Below are 16988 nucleotides of genomic sequence, written 5' to 3' on the forward strand. Positions count from 1 at the left end.
CTGAGACTCTTGGGATGGCTGTGTGTGTTAGTGATTGTGAGAGAGGTCATTCTTTCTCTTGTGCAGATGCCGGGCAGCTGTTGAGAACACCCTGCATGCTCACGTGTGTTAGTCGTCAATCAGGTTTCTGTGTTTAGTGCGAGATTAACTTTCTTCACGCCGTACAAACCGATTATTCTTGTGTTGATCGAACAGATTATTTTCAGGACAATGGGATTGATTCTTCCCATGTCGATCGAATCGGTTATTCTCAGGTCTTGTTCTTGGCGAGCGTTGTTGGTGCGATGCAGATTAGGACACTGGTTCTAAACACTGCTTATGTTTTGAGGCCTGCGGAAGCCGATTGTGAGAGAGATGAACGTGTGTGTTGGGGTTTGTGTGTGTGTACAAGGTGAGGTGTGGCGACGGCGCTCATAAAAAAGCCGTCAGTTATTAAACTGAGTTGACGTGAAACAATAAAATCTGCTCTGCGCCATAAAACACATTAACTTGTCAAGGTTAAAGCAGGTTGCCTTAACAGACATTGTTTGGACTCGGGAAATAAAGCATTAATCTTTACTGATCGTTTGATAGATTCATTACCATAAGAAGCGAATGACGTGAACTTGTGTTTTTATTCTGGTTCCTTAATTTGATCACCGTTTCATTTATTCGAAAACAAAAACAAACACTTTAATGTGTATAAATTCCATTTATAGTTACTGAGTTTGTCTTTAAAAGGAACCAGCTCAAATGAATCATTTGTTTGTGAATAGAGTGGTCTGTGTATTGTCTTGTGTTTTCAACTTTTTTATAGTTTCTCATCAGATTCAATTGATACATTTATTTGGCTGTAGATTTAATGTCAGCACAAGGAACACAATATTTGAGAATAGTGTCTCACCTGCTTTTTGTTCAGAGTATGAACCGGTTCTCTATTCCCAGGCATACTTACAGCACACAATCCCTTCTCACGTTTTTATGAAGTATCTGGAGCTCATGCCGGTCCCTCAACCAATCCTGAAGTTCGTTTGGCTTCAGGCATTATGATGTCATAGTTGTGCAGCGTTGCTGTTGGAGTGGATTCACAGCTCTAATTTTACGGTTGGTTTCTGACCTTCATGGGCTGAAGATGGAGGGACACTGAAGGACATTAGATGTAAAGGACATGGGATACAGTGTCTCACGGTCATTCCGGATGCTTTGGACAAGAGTAGAAACACAGTAAAAGAACAGTGCAGCTTTTTACCATTCATTATTTTTATATTTTGTTTAACTAATGATGTTGTGAGTCCAGTGTCATGTGCATTGTGGTACTTTGCACTCTGGTTGGTTAGAGTTAAAATAAAAAAAAAAAAAATTATAATTAATATAGAAATGAAATGCATTTCATCATCTAAATATTGCTTGTCTGCAATATTCATTGACCAAAAAGTGTAGACATGCTGAAATTTGTAGCGAGACGTTCTTTCATCATTTATTAACCCTCATGTCTTTTAAAAAACTATATTAAGCTTTTTTTCTGAACACAAAAAACATATTTGTAGAAATGTCTGTAGAACCAACGTTCTTCAAAGTATCTTCTTCTGCAGAAGAAAGAAAGGCTTCGAGGTTTAGGATGACATGAGGATGAGTAAATGATCTAGTTGTTGTTGTAAGAAGGTTTGCCAGTCAAGACATGATAGACAGCGATGATGTCATCATTTGCTTACTGTACTTATATGATTGGCTCTCTTTAGTGCATTTATTTAGTTGATTCTCACGCATAGCTTTCGAAATGTGCAAAACACATTCTTCGTCTGTCCTGTGAATGCTGACGTCTCCTGTAACAGACACAGATCTTCTTTACATCCCGTGATTGGTCATTGATTGATTGTTGATCCATGAGTTGTCTGCTGATGTCTCGTGAATTATTTCCTGTAGCTCAGTGGTAAGAGCATTGCATTAACAACGCAAGGTTGTGGGTTCGATCCCAGGGGATTGCAAATACCTATGTAAAATGTATAGGATAAAGCAATGTAAGTCGCTTTGGATAAAAGCGTCTGCCAATTGCCTAAATGTAATGTAAATGTATTTGGGAGATATTTATTTCTAATCATAAACATTAGATCCGTAATGCTGCTTTTAAGAGGCTTCTAGCAAGCTAAAGGCAATTATCTTCAGTTCTAATAAAACAATTGGGACATCTGTTTACTTTAATGTCTTTTTGTGCTGGTATTCATAGATATGTGCTACAGTTGACTTTCAGATTACGTCTTGCAGATGCATCTAAGGAACAATTTACCCCCCGAAAAAGAAAATCCCTCCATTGTTTGCTTTTCTCTTGTACAACAACGGTTTAAAATGACGAAGATTGTCAAAAAGTCGCACAAACTCCATAAAGGATTTTCCTGGAGGTATTTTTTAATTTTTGTTAAAGTGTTCTTTAAGTGTTTTGAAGTAATTCTGCACTTTAGTGTCACTTTAGTGCTTTGACTTGCTATACCCCCACTAATCATTCTTTGAGCTGGCGACTTCAGTCAAGACGAGCGACAGTGACCGTTGGCGACAGGAGGTGGGCGTGTCTAGTGTCGCAACAAAGTTAATATAATTATTGATAATTACTCAATTTTATGCAAGCGACGAGCGACTTTCAGAAGCGACTACCAGTAGGAGCAACGTAGTAGAGCTCACGTCATCCATCCACGTAAATCAAAGTATTGAAATTAGATGAGAAATGAAAACGATGTTGTGTTTTTATCCAGAAAACTGCAGCTCCACCATTCACTTGTATGTCTTTGTAGTCGGCTTTTGCCCTCACCAATAGGGCGTTGACGTACGATAAAGCGGACAATGAGGCGTCTAGGTAACATCTGAACGCACAGTTAAAATCTGTCACTTCGTCCATGGTCATTCCAACTACAGTGCAAGACAAAAAAAACTTGATTAAGAGCCACTATGTTCTAATGCATTTTGTTTGGTTGCCAAGGCGTATCAATGTATCATGTGATGAGCTCTAAATACAACTCTAGATATGATCAGTTATCCACCTTATTTTTGGCGTAAATGTGGCCGCCGCCATCTTTGAGCTTTTTGTGTTTAGACTGCTAATGGCAGGGGTATTGCGAGTGAGAGAAGTGTGCTGACTAGTTAACATTTACAGTATTATGGAACCCAAAGGTACGATCTTAATTTGTGCAGTTAGAGGTTGCCGTAATTGCCGGTACAAGGCAAAAATTGTCTACAAAACATTTGTTTTTACCTTTATCCATGCACCAGAGCTGAATCTGGATGTCGCGCACCCTTTGATCCTCAACCATTATTCATTATTTTAGCCCACTGAATGCCCTTTCCCTTGGACAATTTACCTTCTTGACTACAATTCATCGTTCAAAGGCAGGCATTTATGGTGAGAGGGTCAATTTAGAAAAATATAATATAATATATAATTATATAGAAACAAAAAATATTTAGCATAACTAAATAAACTGTATGCAAAAATAGTGGTATAATAATATTAGCAGCAGTTACAATTTAGCTGTAAGCATTTTTATACGTATTCAGCAGATTCAAATTTGCCATGCTAAAGCAAACTTTCCTGCCTGTATATCACAACTGCATGACTAAGTTAACAGGTACAGGAATTGTAACTATGGAACATGTTACTATGAGGATTGAAGATGAAAAAAACACAAAATCATTTTTATTTAATAGACAGGTTAACAGACAGCTATTGGTTAGTATGTTTTGAGTTGTTTTTAGAAAGTTGTGATGGAATCTGCAGCTCGGTGGAGACCCGAGATACAAGAGCAACCAGCCGTCTCCATTCTTCCGTTATTAGTTGTAAGGAACCGGGAACGTTTGCTCCACTTTGACTGGGATTCACATCTGAAAAACATGAAATTGTGGTTTGTCATGTACAAATTTCCACCGACTTTCCCGACGTGCATGTAAGTATATCTCTGCTTTTATAGTTGCGCATCGAAGACCCGTCAACTCCGAGAAAATGCAAAATAATTGATCAAATTAAAAATATCTTCATATGATATATCAGTCCACTTCATCCTCCCACTATGTAGGCTAATACATCGCGGGTGTGAAAAATATTCACCAGAGCTGTTTTAATGGTATTTTGCGACACCACTTCCATTGTTTTCCACTGGCGAGCTAATAAAGCAGAAGTTTCAAGACAAAAAGGAAGTACGTCACATCGTTTACTTCAGCGTTCAGATATAATTTAAAAATAATTATAATTATACATTTTTGCCCATTGTATCATCAGTCAAATTCTAAAACACCGCACAACTCAAGTTTTATCATATTCCCGACATTTGAGTCACAGATAAAGAGCTTGAGTTAATTTCATTTATTTGCTATTTAATACGTGTGAAATGAAAACCATATTTTTTTCAGGAACGTGTCCATGCTTCCTCACAAACGCAGCGGTCAGATAAACCCGTGTGACGTCTTGTGTTCTGTGCTCTGGCTGCGAGGCCTTTCTCTTGAGCCGCCTCATTCGTTTGATTCTGTTCGATTGGCCTCTTAATGCCCGTAAGCTTCCAAAAATAACAGACATAAATCTATAATTGTATTATCTCACAGCAGGGCCTGTCTGCAAAGCGTCTCTCTTCACCTACAGCGTGTTCTTCCATCTGTAATCAAGAGAGTCAGCGGACACCAAGACACAATGGTTCAAGATATATTAATAAAACAGCAGATGGAGCTCAACAAGAATTTCTTCACATAAAGCTAAAGGAAATGTCTTTATTTGTTTTCTATCTTTCACAAATATGTAAAGTTTGTCAAGTTCTATTTCTAAAAAGAAATGACTATTGTGTGAACCGCTTTTTAAGACCAAGCCCCTTAGTTGAAAACTGTTTCCCGTAAGAATATACAAGCGTGCTAACTTCTATGGTTGAATCAGTGCTGGGTTTAGAGTGGCTATTCACATTTCTTACCGCTCATGCAAGCTCACAGCAGGGCTCTTTTATTGATGTGAGAAAGCACGCATGTATTTCTTCATATGTGCCTCTCTCTTTTACTTCTGCACTTTTTCGGTCTTCTTCATATGAAGTGCATGAGGCAGATGGCGTTTCAATGAGAGATGAAATTCTGCTATTTTCACTTCTTTGCTCTGCGGTCTACAGAGACTCGCGCTTAAGATTTCATCTGTGTAGACGCAGCGTTCCAGGACCATTGAGCATCTTTAATCCAACGGTCCAGATGGTTCTCCGGTGTGGCGCACGAAATTCTGACGTTAAAAATTGAGTTATAATTTGAATTGGCTACTGGATGTGAATTGTGGTGACACCGAAATTAAATGAAACTTAAAGCGGATGAATTCCAGTTTTGCAAAAATAGTATTTTCGGGGGGCGAATTTTGTTTAATTTTATTAGTAAATTATGAATTACAGTAAATATTTTAAAACGTAAATTTTTTTTGGAGTATTGTATTTTGAAATACTTATAGTAATATAAAATCGAAATGAATCAATATTATTTCTACATTAAGTGTGTCCTGTTTGTAACCTCACATTTGGGAATAGAAATGTAACCTGCTCTGCATCTCTGGCTCCTGTTTTAGAAAGTGACATGTGTCGTTTACACATGTGCCGCTCTCTTCTCTCCTGACAGCTGGGGAAGTGGCTCAGATGACGGGGCATCTGGAGTCAGTGAAGCCTGCAGCTGTGGCTGCTTGTGTTCAGCTCGACTGAGCTGTTTCCTCCTCTGCTCCTCTCTTCACTGGGACTGATATAGCTAAAAAATCTTTAAAATCTTGGGCTGTCACGTTATCGAAATTATTATGGCTCAAGGAATTTATGATGACAATATTATTGTAATATCTGTTTGAGTTATAGGGGAAATAATACTGCTATCAGTCAAATGTATCTTTTATGTTTGTTTATTTACGGTTATCTTTTTTGGCCAATCAGGGGGCAGAGAGAGAGAGTTTGTTTATTTTGAATGATAAGTAACAGCAAGGACGTTAAGGAAAAGTAAACAGTGAAAGAAATACTTTCAAGAAGTTATTACATAATGGTTCAGATACTGTAGCTTTGTGATGTATATGTAGCCTGGAGAAAAAAACGAGAGGTGAGAATACAAGTGTGTTATTCAGTAGAGAACGTGTACAAGGTGTAGTTACAGCATCTGCCAGCAGGGGTTAACAAATGAAGCAGAGCACCCAACCTTCACCTCCTGGGATGTTCATTAATTCTGAGTAACAACAAATACAAAGTCCAGAGGGTCCGACTGAAATGTTGTAGTATGTTTGTCGGATCGATTAGCGTCATTCTCAAAGGGCATGTGAAGAGGCTTCTGAAACCGGGTCCCAAAATCCACGACATCTCCGCATGAATCAAGCGTGTTAATGAACATCGACACACACGGTTGGCTTTATGATAGATAAACAAAAGGTCCAGCCATTTAACTTCATGAATATTCAAATGATGACATCATTTAGATGACAAGCATTCATGCGCAGGCTTTTTTCTTTAGGTAATCAAAAGGGTCAACAGATAACTTTTGTGTCTGGCCAAACTGGAAGAATTGGGTGTAATGTGTCGAGCTGGTCGCGCGCCAGTCGGATTAGAATTCTCTCTGAGATGTTCAGCTTTTGAGAATCAGCCATTTGCACTGAAGACCAGATGCAAAGACGTACAGAAGCGTTCACGGGTTTAAAGCACACAGCTGGACGATCAATATGTCGCGGTGCAGTGTTGATTTTTTTAATAACCTGCAAAAATCGTTTTCACATTAGGGATGTCGAAATATACTGTTTTTTACAAAACAAACCGTGATATAAAAACTATCATTGAAATTGTGGTCATACTACAGATATGATGATTAATAAATAATTAAATATGCTTGTATTTTGAGTGAGCCAATAAAGAGAAAACGCACAAATGTGAAAAACGCTATTTTGTATTTATTAAATCATTTTTTGGTTTTATTAAAAATAGCAGTATATATTTCATTAATATAATTTTCGCTAATTCTTTTGGCCACATTAGTCATGTAATTGAAGAGATAGCTTTACTTCTGACTACCAGATATGCAGAAAGGTCACATTCGACTGAAACATTTGCCGTTTTTCAGTAAAGTGGCTTCTATATATCACACTTAATGTCATTCTCTGATCATCTCGCATTTTTATGGTGTTCCACACGTTCCACACGTCATATTTTCTGTTGAAAAAGTGAATCATCCTGTAACTTATTTTTTCCGAATTTTCAACTTGAACGCACTACTCACACTATTTACACTACAAAATGACATAGAATATTGCATAAGTGCGCAATTTGGGACGCACCTACGGTGTGAGACTAGTCTCTTAAAACTACGGTTCTATTTAAGATGATCTTAAATTGTGTCCAAACTGTCTAACAGACAACATTCGTCATGCCTGACATTTAAAGTTGGTCTTGGCAACTATTGTCATTGTTTTTAAGTGTTGTGTGTGTACTTTGAAATGTAAATGAAAAGTTCAATGATGATTCAACTGATTTATTTGGTCTCTCTCTCTCGCTCTCTCGCCCTCGCTCGCTCCACACCTATTCCACCTCCCTCCATCACCCATCTCCTCAATGACTGTTCCCTGCTCCTTTCATTCTGTGACTTATGAATCTCACTTCTTCTCTCTTCCCAAACTCTCCTCTTCCCTCTAGCTCTGTTTTATTTGATCCGCTCTCTCTCTCTCTCTCTCTCTCTCTCTCTCTCTCTCTCTTCCGAGGATCATAGATTATTTCTTCTCTGGCTTTTCTCTACAAACTGTAATCAGCCGTTCTGCAGGAGAACAGATCTCCGTATCCTCCTTTTCATTTCTGTCCTCGGTCCTCTCTGATTGCGGAGCGTTGGCTTTTATCCCGCCGGAAAGCCGCCCTGTCATTTCTCTGATGGTTTTGTGGATGCGCTCGGCGATGCGGTGAAGCTGATAGCGTGTGGGGCTGCAGAGGCGCTCACCAGTTGAATGCGATATGAAAGAGCATGGAGGCGCGTGGCCGAACGCTCTGAGGAGAGAGGGAGGTTTGTGAGGCAGATCTCGCCGCAGCCACATGCGTGTCTGCCCAAAGGACGCGTCGTGCATGCGCGTCAGTCTGTGAGTACCGACGCATGCCGAGCGGAGAGTCTCAGAGCTTCAGGAGTTTTTACAGCAAACAGGTTGCTGGTGCGGTATTTACTGCCTTTGTAGTTTTACATGCTGCTGCATTATTACAAATCGCTCACCCTGAATACCATTTATGCTGGTTAGTGTCATATAGTTTTTGCCGTAAGTCAAACTGTGTGTTCGTGTTGTTTAAGACTGTGTGTGTGTGTGTTTGCTCAGTGACCTGGTTCTGTTTGCTCATTCATTCTTTTCTGTAGTTGTGATGGACGCAGACGCCACTTATGATTTGCATATGATGTCATCTTGTGCTTTATGTTCTGGAGTTTCTCAACATACATGCTTCACACAGGTCAACAACCCAGAGGAAAATGTTATTGCTTAATGGTTGTTCTATCTTAGATTTGATAGAGTTCTCAGTGTTCATCTAGGTCTCAACCTGTTTTTTTCTTCAGTTGTACGGGTGAAATAAGACTGAAGCAAATGAGACCGTATTTGTTAAACTACATGAAGAGTATGGCGGTGTAAACTGAATGTCGATTGTAGAGGTAAAATAATCAGGTTTGGGTAAATTTGATGAGAAATGTTTAAGTTCATTTTGAGATCTTCAATAATATTGAGTTCAGTTTGACACATTGCTGAGATCTCTTCTGAAACTCTAATGACGGAGACGCTTGTGAGATTTCTGGGAGAAATATCTGAGACGGCGGAGACTTAAGGACATTTTTTATCTGCTCTCCATTTAATCTCATTGGGCTATTTTCTTCACACCGCCCTGAGTATAAGGGGCGTTTTGGTCTTATGTATTTTCCTTCCAACTGTGTTCCGTTTTGTAAGCGAATTGTGCAATTTTCTGAATGTTTCGATCACTGGTATGATGATAAAATGTTTGCACATTTTAAGCTTAAACTAAGTTAATAATATTTGTATGTGTATTGATTCTACCCATAATGCAGTGCTCCTCTCTTTCTGATGTGTGCAGCAACAAGCTCCACTAAGCTGGAGGACCTGAGTTATCTTGATGAACAGCGAAACGCCCCCCTGCGTACGTCCATTCGCCTGCCCTGGCACAACACAGGCGGCAGAGCTCCACACGATAAAGGTATATTCACATTTTTGTCCTATTTTTACAAGGTAAAAAAATAATTTATGTTGTGTATGGGTGAATCTCGCAAAACCGGTCATATTTAACCCCAAAACTACATTTTAACCCCAAAACTAAACGTTTAAAATGATATTTAAAGGGCTTTGAAAACATGTGGAAAATTAAACCGTGATATTATTTACATGAATTGTAAACACATTTATTTCACACATTTTGTGGTGCCGGAAAAAACAATTATTCATTTTTTAAAAGATTAAAAGAATTTATACAAGCGTGGTTGCACATCCTTTATTTTTGTTTTGCAAGATAATTTTACTTTAAATGATTATTTTTTATTAAAATATTTGTTAAATAATAATCATATTTTAGTCTTATACAAAAAGAAAAAAATAACTTAATTACAATAACAAAGTAAACAAGTAAAATGTCTAAACAGTAATGAAAATTTTAGATTTAATTAATTTAAATTAAGTTTAAATTTTGTAGTCACAAAAACAATGTCACAATGCAGAAACTATTTACAAGACCCGAAATAGGCCTACAATTTTTTCATGCTAAATGTAGTTTCTTAATTCTTTCTTCAGGTTTCAGGGTGAAATAAGGCAGAAGTGTTCTTGACCTGTTTGGTAAATCATACAGTCTGAAAAGTTTTGTCGTGGCTTTCTTTGACAACTTAGAAAAGCTCTTGAAACTCCTCTCATGGCTGCTGACCTCAGGGCATGTGAATAAGAAAAAATTCTCAATATTCTTCCTGAACCGAAAGTAAAGAAATGCACATGTGTCCGTTCAGTCCATTAATGATGCATGACATCTTTGATAAACACAAGTGTTGTTTGACTGATACGGTCGTGATCTCTTATATACATGCTTGTTTACCCTGAGGGCAGAACTAATGTCTGTTGCAGGAGCTTGTGTATGTGTGTTTGACCTTGTTGAATGTTCCAATAAATGAGACATCAGAGGTTTGATTCAATCAGATATTCATCAGAAAACACAGTAAAGCAGTAATGCTGTCTGATCAGCAGCCAGTGGATGATTCATCTTCAGGAGAGTGTTTGAGGACACTTGCTCCACATGTTAATGTGTGAGATGTTGAGTAAGTGGAATAATAATCTCTGCGTATGTATGACCTGTGTGATGTGTGTGTTCTGCAGCTCGCTTCACTCCGTACAAGCCCACCGACATCATGCTCAAACCGCTTCTGTTCGAAGTTCCCAGCATCACCACCGACTCTGTGTTCGTGGGCCGTGATTGGCTGTTCCAGCAGCTCGAGGATGACCTGAGGCCCAGGGAATCGGGCGAAAGCTCCGGGGTTATCCTGGTGGGTAACGTGGGCTTCGGCAAAACCGCCATCATCTCCCGTCTGGTGGCCCTCAGTTGCCATGGCGGCCGCATGCGACAGATCGCATCCAACAGCCCAAATGCTTCTCCAAAATGTGAGTGCTGAATGTTGGTTTCGGAACATACAACATTCTACACATACAAAACTCAAACTACAGACCATATACAAGAACATTATATACACAAAAAACTAAATACAACATACAATTCACTACACACAATACACATTATACACACAACATGTTACATGGGTCAAAGAGGAAAAATGGTTTAAGCCTAAAAACAATAAGTGTAATACTGCTTGAAATTGTTGTTTTTGAAAAAGTTTAATTCTGTTTAATTTAATTGCATTTTTGTTTTTGTTTTTCTGAGCAAAGAATTTAGGGAAATTACTTTCCTAGGTTTTAGCCATTTGTCAATAAAACATTTTTGCTCATTTAAAGCACAATAAAATGTAATATTCTTCCTTTTTTCTTTTATATATTTAATATGTACATGTCAGAATAAGCATGTTGTTGGAATTTGCACATAAATATTGTGTTACACTGAATGAAAATTATTATTTTAACCAAATTTTGACATTTTATTCTCCAAAAACAGACATTTTACTTTCATTTAATTTGCTCTTAATGGACCTAAAAATCACTTTTGTACAATTATTTTAATGGGGAAATATTAACGTCTTTGACCCACATACATCACAACATTATACACATAATTTCTTTCTCTCTCTCTCTTTCTCTCTCTCTCTCTGTCTGTCTATTTCTCTGTCTATTTCTCTCTCTATTGTGTTGTTATGATTAAATCATAAAAAAACGCTTTGTTTCAGACAGTGTTTTTCTGAGAAAGGATGCTTGTGATATTTGTGCTGATATTCACCTGTCACACTCATCTGTTCAGGTGGAGAGCCGAGTTCAGATTTGCCCCTGAGCCAGCCGCCTCAGCCCACTCCTCCCCCTAGTGCCACAAACACCCTGCGGCCCAGCAGCTGTCCCGGCACGCCAGAGCTCCAGAGACGGCGTGAGGAGGCCGTCAAACGCCTGGCAGCAAAGGTGCTTGCACAAACCACTCACAAGCAACCGATATTGTCCTGAAATCGGAAAGAGTGCGAACAATGGCTGGATTTTACCTTCTATTTGTTATGGATCTGTCTGGCTACAGCAGCTGAAATGATGGTGGACTTTTAAAGTGGTGTGTGTGCCAAGACGTGTGTTATGAAGCATTCCATACGTTTGAGTGACAGCTCGTCCGATCCGTTCCTCTGGCAAAGTTTTAATAAAGCATCACAGGTGTACTGAAGCACAGGTGCTGGGGGCGTGACCTATACATGATTTACAGTGTTGACAGTATATGTAAGACATCTATATTGCAGTCCGGTCACACACATTCAACTCCACCAAACCATCCAAGTCCATCGTATTTTTTGTTGTTGTTTGCAATGGAAGCACCCCACTTTTATAAAGTTCCACCATGACGCATATAACGCATATGAGTTGACTTGAAAAATGTGCAGCTTTTTACTCAGCAGACCAATCACAGTGCACAAGGGGCGGGACAGATTCCACACACAGCGCATCTCGTTCGCACACCATTCGTCATTGCATACAGTCGATGATTCATTAAATCTAGTTTATTTAAATCAGACAACTGGTGTCCGTCAACAAATATGTTTAAGATCAAATAGTTTGCGGTTCCTTTTGTTGTTGAGCGATGGTTGATTTACATGCATGCACACGTTCTGTGCAGTATTTTCAAGTTTATTGTATATTTATGACCTCTTAAAACCAAAGGTTTAAGGAAAACAGTTTCATTTAATCGATTGCTCGCTATTAGGACGAGCCATTTCGCCAAATGAAAATCCTCCTTTCAGACAAATCTAATATTTAAATTTAATTCATGTTGCATTAAGAAACACAAGAACATTACCGAGGCACCTCACACCTCACGCTGGCCCCCATAATGACCTTCTGCTCATAACTCGGGGAGATTTTTAAATCCCGGCAGATGCGGCGGTTGTTTTGATGCAGATGGTGATTCATGTGTACTGTATAAAGAGCACATGTGGTTTGCTCTAATGCTGCTAATGGACTTTGATGAATATGTGGTGATGTCACCGTTTTTAATGGAAGACCCGAGCTCCAGTATAATAAATTATTTCTCCCTCAGACAGACATGTTATTTTTACGATGCAAGGGTGTTTTGAATTTGTGCGTTGTAGCATTTCTTTGTGTCTTTGTGTTTTACGCCACATTTACATTGTTTCTCCTGTGCAAATGTAGACAGACAGGATGAAAGTGTAGAATGTCACAATATTGGATCTCTGCATCAAGGCTTGCAGTGTTAACCCAGCGTTAGATTCCTTATTAGCGGTTGTGTTGTGTGAAGCGGGTTTGCGAGTCTGAGAATGTGGTTCAGGCCGTGCTGCTTTAATATGACCGATTCTGCCCCTGAGGTTCATAGAGGAGAGATTGGAAAAGTGCCAGCGCTGTTAATTTGGGAAGCATTGAGAAGTTTATTGAGACTGAGATGTCGTCCACCCAGAATTCCTCTTTCACCTCTCAGTGAGACCGCTTATGGTCTGATCTCTTTACACTGAACTCTGATCAATTACAATGGATAGCTGAGTTAATTTTTTTACTATATTTACTCAAAGTTTAGATGCTGTAAACATTTTTATGTTTATTTTGCATTTATTTAGTTAGCAGGGACATTGTACATTAATAAACATAACTGTACATGTACCAGAATTAGCAGAAGCTATTTTTCATCTGTTGTCCCCGGACACAATGTTACATGTATATCATGTATATCAGTAAGCAACGTAGTCTTGTACTCTGTTTAAATTGAGTGCAAATTGAGTCTTTTGTGCAATTTATAGAAGTTTCTGCATTATGAAGTTCAGTTTGAGTTCAGTGTTTCAGTTAAATTTGTTCTCATTTCATCACTGCATGCGTTTGCTACAGTCCAACAGGACCTTTTTTGCATAAAGGAGCATAAAAAGTTTTATGTTTTAGTTTTAAGTTTAGGAAAGCAAGATGTTTGGCCGATTATTGGTGTCTCTGTACATCTCCATCTTAACAGGCCGAGCTGTCCTTTGTCAAACACAATGCCAGTTAAATGATGTATAAACCACGACGCTTGGGTGAACCTGCAGTCCCTCGCGTGTTACCATGGCAACAGGTTAGCAGGGTGGTCATTCGGTCACGTTTAAAGAGAATTGCACCCACATGGGCGCTGAGGCTCGGAGATGACAAGCGCGACAGGCGACTGCAAATTGAGTGTTTGCTAACAAGACCAAAGCACTTTATTAGACGTTCACTGCATTCAAGTACTTCATTATACGATGGGTTTACTTTGACGGGAGTGTTTGTCTGAAACACATCATCACAGTGAATCAGCATGAAAAGAGTGCAGTGGTTTCTGTAACTCTCGATAGTATCTGTCCCAGATTTGTTTGAGCTCCCAAAGTAGATGTTTAAATAAAGAGCTGGAAATCTTTCCGTCATTCACTACATCATATGTGAGGATCACCTAAACACTGGGTCTCCAAGGCTTGAGAGAAAACATTGGAGAGACGGAGCACTTTAATGTGCGATTCAGAACAAACACAGCGAGGTTTGCTCAGCGTGAGGGAGTTAATGTTCCCTTCTCCTGAAGGAGCTTCAGATTGATGCTCTTGTCCCAGACCTCATCTCAGGCTAAATGCCGCGCCTGCCTATTAACCCCACTTGTCCGAATGGGAAATATGGCCATCTCTCAAACACAGGTTTCAATAATAGATCCGCAAATTAAGAAGGACCCTCAGAAATCCAGTTCCTCAGGGAGTTCCAGGGTTTTCCGGGTTTCTTTGCTGTGGTATTAGAAATCATGAGGTACACATAAGAGTCTGTGGTGAGCTGCTGTGTGAGGACATCTCTTAACTTCACAGACATATTGGTCCTAATGAATTCCCTCATGAATTTTAGCAAAAAGTCACTCCTGGCCACAGGGATTTTCTCTCGATTTTTAATCACTGTAAAACCTGACCGGCTGTGGCTTATTGCTTTTAAAAGGGCTTCAACATTATCAATAAAATAAAAATATTTTCCTGAAATAAAGTCCAGTGTTTTTAACGCTTCACCCAAAAATGAAAATTCTGTATTAATTTACTCGCCTTCGAGTTGTTACAAATCTGTATAAATATCTTTGTTCTGATGAACACAGAGAAAGATATTTGGATGAATAGCCCCCCATTGTTTCCCATAGTAGGAAAAAATACAATGGGAGTCAAAAGCGCCCCAGAACTGTTCACTGTCCTACATTCTTCAAAATGTCGTCTTATATGTTCAACAGAACTAAAAATTATAAAGAAATGTGTCCTACTATGGGAGTCAATGGGGGGCAAGATCTGTTTGGTAATAACCATTCTACCAAATATCTTTCTCTGTGTTCATCAGAACAAAGAAATGTATACTGATTTGGAACAACTCGAAGGCGAGTAAATTATTTTTGGGGGAAGTATCCCTTTAATAGTTAGTTTAACCGTTAGCCACTTACACTTTAAAAATTAACTACGGTTTCACTATAGTAAAAGAGTGGCAAACGTGTTTTTTTGCAGATTGATTAGCTTTTGTTTTACTGTAGTTTAACTACAAACTGTTATTGTGGTGAGACCGTGGTAAATGCGTGGTTACTATAGTTAAACCATGAATCATCTTTGAAAGGCTGCTGTTGCCTAATTGGCTTGTGCAATGCTAACCAGTTTCTTTTTCTGTTTAAAAGGTTCTCTGCGACTCCTTCCATTTCCATTCATTTAGTGTATTTACCTTTTTGCACGAAAAATTTTAATGTAATTGGTTAAATCGAAGGTTTCTCTTTTTCCCTGAAATGACAAGAATACTTTAAATGTAAATGAGATGAAGTTTTTAATCGGTCTCCGGTTCTCTCCGCAGGTGGTGGCGTATCATTACTGCCAGGCTGATAACACATACACGTGTCTGGTTCCTGAGTTCGTTCACAGTGTGGCTGCGCTCTTGTGTAGAGCCCATCAGCTCACAGCGTACAGAGAACTGCTGCTGAAAGAGCCTCATCTACAGAGCATGCTCAGTCTGCGCTCCTGCGTCCAAGACCCAACGGCTGCCTTCCGCCGGGGCATCCTCCAGCCGCTCATCAACCTGCGCAAAGGTACAATAACAACAAACATAAATTTCAAAGTTCATCTAAACCAAATACACATTTTCTGGTAATAGGGTTGGGTGTTGTGTTCTGGTGTCCGCTAGTGCACATCAGATTGGGGAAGTGCAATGGGTTGAGAATGCCATTTTCTAATAAAGTGAAAAATGTTTTGGCATCGTCTCTCAAGTCCTGATATCGTATGCCTGATTGTATGAATGGAGTGAATCAACACATCAAAACACAACTCCTTGTATAAATCATACAATTTAAGTATACTACTTTTAACACGCTATAATATGGGACATACTAATTTTAATTTTGTATAGCATTTAGGATGGAATTGTTAAGAAAGCACACACACATTGCTAATTTGTTATTCAGTTTTTTTTTTAAAACCTCTACGGATTTATCCTATAGCGTCAGTGGGGTTGAGATCTCAAGGTCAGCGTGATCTGTTGTACGTGGAGGTCTGCTCTTTTTCTCAGCTCAATCAATATTCTATGGTACAGGTCTGTTTCAGACACACATAAACAAACTCTGTGTTACAAAGACACAAGACACTCGAGATCAATACGGCAGAGGAGGAAAATCAGCTCAAACTGCAAAAAAGCCATTTTACTAATCACTATTCTTTATCTTGCTTTTGCTTTTAAAAACGTTTGAAGATCCACAAAATAAGATTAATTTAATTTGAAAGTGAAACCGCATAAAAGTGCTGTCATATCAGGAGATGTGTTTAAGACCTAAGCTTAAAACAAAGAAAAGAACAATTTGTCAGGAGGTAGAGACCAGGAAACGCAAAATTTCTTCAAAACAAGTTTTATCTCGCATTCTACATTTAGAAGCAAATTGGTGTATTTTGTTCCAAAGATAATGATTTTTTTGGAGTGTTGTGGGCATGCCCCATGTGACTCTGTCTTAATGAATTGGTCAACATGTAGACAGAAACAAAGGGCATATGGTTTAGTTTAAACTCTTCCATTATGTATTGAGAAAGCCACTGAGAGATCTGTTTTTAAAGAGACGGTTCAACCAAAAAATGAAAATTCTATAATCATTTATTCACCCTCAGGTCTTTCCAAACCGGTTTACGTTTCTTTCTTCTGCTGAACGCACTGGGAGATATTTGGAAGAACGTCAGAAGCCAAACATCTCTGGCAGTAAATGTGGGATGAGGTCTGTTTGTATACTGACATTCTTCCAAATGTCTTCCTTTGTGTTTAGCAGAAAAAAAAATATTCATACAGGTTTGAAATAAGAAGGTAAGTAAGTTATGACAGAATTTTCATTTTTATGTGAACTATCCCTTTAAGATTCTGATTGAGG

General features: G+C 38.8%; 1 protein-coding gene across 3 annotated transcripts in view; it reads left to right on the forward strand.

The window, feature by feature from the left end:
- tanc1b (tetratricopeptide repeat, ankyrin repeat and coiled-coil containing 1b) overlaps positions 1-16988 on the forward strand; it is an 88386-nt gene that overhangs the window by 46591 nt on the left and 24807 nt on the right. For all 3 annotated transcript variants that reach the window (XM_056754558.1, XM_056754559.1, XM_056754561.1), the window contains exons 8-11: positions 9045-9164; positions 10322-10603; positions 11409-11560; positions 15440-15671. In XM_056754558.1, the coding sequence (XP_056610536.1) occupies positions 9045-9164; positions 10322-10603; positions 11409-11560; positions 15440-15671 (786 nt within the window). The remainder of the gene's footprint in view (positions 1-9044; positions 9165-10321; positions 10604-11408; positions 11561-15439; positions 15672-16988) is intronic.

The sequence above is a fragment of the Triplophysa dalaica genome, chromosome 8, assembly GCF_015846415.1.
Source record: "Triplophysa dalaica isolate WHDGS20190420 chromosome 8, ASM1584641v1, whole genome shotgun sequence".
Classification (NCBI taxonomy): Eukaryota; Metazoa; Chordata; class Actinopteri; order Cypriniformes; family Nemacheilidae; genus Triplophysa; species Triplophysa dalaica.